Source organism: Saccostrea echinata, unplaced genomic scaffold (genome assembly GCF_033153115.1).
Source record: "Saccostrea echinata isolate AGI-Se365-2 ecotype Australia unplaced genomic scaffold, CSIRO_AGI_Sech_v1 ptg000005l, whole genome shotgun sequence".
Classification (NCBI taxonomy): Eukaryota; Metazoa; Mollusca; class Bivalvia; order Ostreida; family Ostreidae; genus Saccostrea; species Saccostrea echinata.
Genome location: NW_026889754.1, coordinates 2,210,529 through 2,216,067, shown reverse-complemented (window position 1 = coordinate 2,216,067; position 5,539 = coordinate 2,210,529). Strand labels below are relative to the sequence as shown.

Below are 5,539 nucleotides of genomic sequence, written 5' to 3'. Positions count from 1 at the left end.
GAGAATAAAGTCGTAATGTTCAGCAAACTCGATTCAAGACTGTACTAGCTAGAAATCGTGTATAATCATTCCTACTACAGACGTATATACACATTGCGTAATATCCCCATCATGCAGCTGGTTCGCTACGCGAGGGGACAGTCTTCGAGTAACATCAAAGGCGGCGCTAGCGCCTGGGTGACTCGACTTTCACAAGAGGGCAAAGGAATGGAATTCCTCAAATTACTGACTTTGAGCTTCTACGGAATCGAATAATTGAAGTGGCATATAACTAAGATTTATTGTTTTTAATAGTTATGACATTTATTAATCGTTTATTAATCAATTTCTTTGTGAATAATTATTTTTCTTAACCTTGAGGCAACTTTACCAATATGGACACTTCCACTGGTCAAGGACCAGTTCCATTTTATTAAACAGGGATGTTGAACGTCTTTTATTAGTTTTAAAGAACTATGTATGTACCTTATATCCAATTTTTTTCCCTATTATTCTAAAAACAATAATACCCTGTACTTATCAACTGTAAGAATTTACTTTTTGGGGGGAAAAATTCATGACAACGCAATTTAAATAACCATTCCACCCCTAATTGGAATGTGTCATTATTTTTTATATAAGAGATGAAGGAAAAAATTCGGCCATCTTAATTCCAAATTCGAAGAGACAATGTTCATGCTAATCTTAGTAATTCTGGTGGTTCACGTTGATGCGCGGTGCGGGGTGTCAGAGGGAGTGGTGCAGTGTCGGGACTGGAGGGAGTTTGAGCGTGGTAACTACCCGATGGCAAACTTCATCATCCTGGAGAGGGCGATGGGGAAGATTAACGTCGAGGAATACCCAGCATTGACCAGGCTAATTATCCGTGACCCGCAAACTAATTGCGATGCCATCACCGCTAACGCCTGGACGACGGTGCGGATAGGTTCCCTCACGTGTCAGGTAATTATATTTTTTTATTTATTTAATTTTGTTATCTATGTCATGAAAAAATTAACAATAATTTTAAATTTCAAAGGAAAACTTGTCAGGGAAATAAATCGTCAAGAATTTTTAATTGAATCGATGTTATTTAAAAAAAAATTAAAAAGTAAATAAAATTGAAATTTATGTTTTTCTCTTTTTTTTCAGAACGGCCAGCACAGCAGTGGGGTCACAAACAGTGTTGCAACGACCACCATCAGAACCGTCGAATTGACAGCTATTACATTCAGTAAGTTTTGAATTAAAAAATAAATAATTTTAAATAAATAAAATAAAGCATTATTTAAATTACTATTATGTAGAAGTTGTTTCTAAAGCCACCCTTTGTTTATTTAGACAAACCTTGGATATATGTTATCCTTGGAGGGACGGGTGTAGTGGTATTGATTTTCTCAGTGATGATCATTTGTGCGATTAAGAGTAGATGTCTGAGGAGACGGGTGGAGCTCGAGATCTAGTCCCAGTCGCTAACCGAGTTTGACGCGGTTGTCATGAGGGATTTTAAGAATGATTAACTTTTTTTAGTGATCATTCTGGCGGTATGTGTGAGGAGAAGAGGCCAAGATGTACATATTCGAGCCCCAACACCTCCACCAGTCATGCCAGCGCCTCAACCAGCACCACTCCGCCGTTCGACAAGACAGAGGCGCTCACCCACCAGACTGACATATTGATATCCTTTTGTAATGATAATTTTTATAAACATGTTGACTTTTCTGAAATTCTTTATGTATTTAATAAACGAAATATAAATATTTGAATTATTTGTAATCTTTGTATTATTCTGCCAGTGGTTCTTTTGTAAATTTTGAGTACATTGCTACAGTCTGTTTCAACCGTTAACAGAATTGAAAAAGACAGGTTGAAATTTTAAACATTTTTAATTTTTGCAAAAATTGCAAACATTCAACTTCCGGAGGATTCCCCTCCCTTCCAGCTCCTGTCGCAGTGCTTCCAAACTTTCTTCAAGCCTCAGCACACGTTGCTGAATACTTTCTTCTGCGATTGTCTGGAAAAGATAAATTATATTGTAATGAAAAGGACAGGAAAACTTAAGGATGTATAAAACAAATCTGTGTTCAGTAAGTTTATTTCCTACGAAAAGAGAAGGAAGGAAAAAACTGAGGCCTGTATTTTCTAAAGAAAAAATTTACGACTACGAGCCAAAAAAAAAATCCTTGCTGATTGGAAAATGTGCAAAATTGATAATTTTGTTTAAAATTATACTTGCTAAAAGTATCTTTCTACACAATTAAAAAGATTTTTTTAATATAGAAAAAGAAAGGTATTAGCAGAATTAAATTTGGTCGTAGTCGTAATTTTTTTTCTTTATAAAACAGGTCCTCTAGATAATCGTGGTTAGATCATCCTTAAAAAAATGTTTGCTTGTGCTTTCCCGACTCAAATTTTTAAAAATATTTGTTGACAAGATAAAAGGAATAAAGAAAAATATATTTCGCTTTCTGGGATGTAGAGGAATTGAGTCGGTCGGGAGAGCACAGCCAAACAATTTTAAAGATGACCTTACATGAAATACATTAACCAGTGGCGGATCCAGGAATTTCGTAACGAGAGGGTGCAGTAAAAGGTAGGAGGAGGGGGGCAGTAATGAAGCCCCCCCCCCCCAGTAGGTCTTTTAAGGCCATGGTTCTGATGGGGGTTCGGGATGAATCCCTCGGAAGCTTACACATTTTTTACATATAAGAAATGTTATTCCTTGATTTATTTAGGATAATGAACATATATAAGTTTTATATACACAAAAAATTCAAACAGGGAGGGGGGGGGGCGCACGTGCGGTGCGCCGTCCCTGGATCCGTCATTGTTTACTTTCGGATAACACATGACGAATTCAGTCATAACCCGGAAAAAGATTATCTATGTAAAATAATGTAATGCATGTGTATGACTAATGATGTACTATATAAGACTGAGGAAAATGTACTCATTGTTTAATTAGGTGTTCAATGTCATTTGAATGAACGACTGTGAATTATGCAGACATTTTGTGCTTTATGTAACAAGTCCTTTATTACTGTTTCTAATTACAATCGACATTATAAAAAATGTACACGAAAAGACAAATAGTTTTCGTTGCGATATTTGTGAAAAGGTACTAAATCGTAAAGACAATTATGATCGATATGTTAGAGTGTGCAAAGCAGAATTTAAATGCTTTTACTGTGACTATACTTTTAAGTTTTCATCACATCGCACATTACATGTCCGCAAGGAGCATAAGGATAAATTATTTAAGTGTGATAACTGCAGCGCTGAATACTTGGACGAGAGAAAATATCAAAGACACCAGCAGACATGCAAGGTATAGTACCACATTTTGAAAATCGTTGTTAATGAAAATATAAGATATATGTACCGTATCTGCAGGAATTTGGGGGGACGCTGCAGGTGTTTGGAGGGTCACGCATGCGCCATCCCCAGCCTCCGAGGAAAAGTCAATTCTTCTCCTCACCTATAAAAAAAAAAATCCATATTCACATTTTTTTATTAAGATAATTTTCATGAAAGTTTGTCATTCATTAACATTTGTTGGTTAATCGATAGTTTATATATTGCATTTCTTGATTGATCGTAGAATATTTACAATTTAAAAAATAGAAATTAGAAAAATTCAAATTGATAAAAACAAACCTGGCGAAATCTAGGCCCTCTAGGGGTTGAATCGATCACAATGACCCGGGAACTTAACCACACATCATTGGTCTGAAAATGAAACAAATAAATAATGAAAGATATATACTTTTATAAAGTTTGCGGATATTACATTACATGTACATGTATCACTCATTCGCTTAACATTGAATTTTTTTTTAAAATATATTTTAACTGGTCTTTTTTTAATTAAAGCAGAACAACGATGCTTCAATCACTTCGACATCCGCACAAGACAACAGCTTTGAGTTTTTTTGTTTTTTTTTTTTTTTTTCATAATTATAAATTTTATATCTATTATATCTATACAAGTCTGCAGTGAGGCAACAATCTCTTAAAATTTGTATTCATGATTCATTCATCACATGAATCTTGATTTTTTTTTTTTTTTTAAATTGAGAACAATGAACAAAGATCATCAAATTCATCAACACAAAAAAAAAAACAAGACCACGCACCGAAGGTAAAATAAAAAAAAATCTAACACACATTTTACGAAATTGATGGTTAATCGTATACTATTATTTTTCTACAATGAAGTTTATTTTTTTTTTTAAATTCTCGTTTAGGATGCTTCTTTTGGCTATACGTGTCGGACATGTCATCAAAGATTTGATTGTCGACGAACATTGTACGTTCATCAGATGAATGATCATGTTCAAATAGGAGCAGGTCTGTTACAACCCAGACCCTGGGGGAATGGGTCTCCGCCATGGGGGGAAGGCGACAGAATTGATGAACAATTAAAGGAAGTATATGAGACGAATGCTCCTTTAATCCTGAGAAGACACCAGGAAGGAAATGTTTATAGTGTATACAACTTTCCTACTGATAATCATTTCACCGTTTCCGAAATTATGCAAGCAGGAAACGAAATTTATGACCGTCAACAAAAAGCCTTCCGTTTAAATCTAGAATTTGGTTTTATATTGAAAAACACCGAAACAGGTGAATATCGGTATTTTAAACCTTATCACAATCAAGAGGTATTTCAACGCCCCATTTACGTATCGAGAAGAATTCATTTAAAACGTTTACAGCATCGCATGCAGCAATTAAACATCACTGATTATATTTTGCGTCAGCGTCCCGATACAAAGTGGAAACCATTTCTGATCACAAATGTCCGCATCGTCACATATCATTTGAATTTTGTTTTGGGAAATGGTAGAGTTACTGTGCCTGAACACATCAGTCAATCAAAATCACTCATTTCAATGACAACGAATAAGAAAGGTTATGTATATAAAGACAACCTTTGTGCTTTCCGCTGTTTAGCATATCACCTGAATAAAGATTGGTCTTTGTTGGAGAGACAAACCCAAGAGCTATTTCAAAAATGGGTCTCCTTTAACAAAAGACAAAGCAAAGACATAAACTCAAATTCAAAAACGTTTCCTGGTATTACTTTAGATGAACTAGTCTATTTCGAAAAATGTTTCGAAATCAATGTCAACGTATTTTCTTTGCTAGATGATGGTTCTGCACATGTAATTTACAAATCAAAATGTAAATATTCAAATGATATTTACTTAAATCTCTTCGAACATCATTTGTCATACATTACAAAATTCGACACTTACGCCAAAAAATTTCAGTGCAAAACTTGTCATCGTCATTTCGGGTATTTGAAAAACTTGAAAAAACATCAGCGAGTGTGCAAGAATAAAACAAAGAGACAATTTCCAGGGGGTTTTATTCTACCCCAAACACAATTTTTGATAAATTAGAACAATACGGTATCACTGTTAATTCCAGTGATCGTTTGTATGAATGGTTTTTAGTTTACGACTGTGAATCTATGCTTGTACCAACTGATGATGGTCAAAACAGTGCAAGTCTTCAATATACGGAACAACACGTCCCAGTATCCGTAAGCATC

At 34.8% G+C, this 5,539-nt stretch overlaps 1 protein-coding gene across 1 annotated transcript; it reads left to right on the top strand.

Annotated features, from left to right (window-relative positions):
• The first annotated feature begins 550 nt into the window (after nucleotides 1-550).
• LOC133179980 (uncharacterized) lies at nucleotides 551-1,442 on the top strand. The gene is made up of 3 exons (XM_061314625.1): nucleotides 551-942; nucleotides 1,132-1,213; nucleotides 1,321-1,442. Exons 1-3 carry the CDS (start codon nucleotides 670-672, stop codon nucleotides 1,440-1,442), a joined length of 477 nt encoding a protein of 158 aa, XP_061170609.1. The 5' UTR covers nucleotides 551-669.
• Nucleotides 1,443-5,539: the final 4,097 nt, after the last annotated feature.

Bases quoted from the DNA above. Each gene is read 5' to 3' on its own strand.
- LOC133179980 (XM_061314625.1), top strand. From the start codon at position 670: ATGTTCATGCTAATCTTAGTAATTCTGGTGGTTCACGTTGATGCGCGG. The intron at 943-1,131 runs GTAATTATATTT...CTTTTTTTTCAG, and splicing joins TAGGTTCCCTCACGTGTCAG to AACGGCCAGCACAGCAGTGG. The intron at 1,214-1,320 runs GTAAGTTTTGAA...TTGTTTATTTAG, and splicing joins ATTGACAGCTATTACATTCA to ACAAACCTTGGATATATGTT.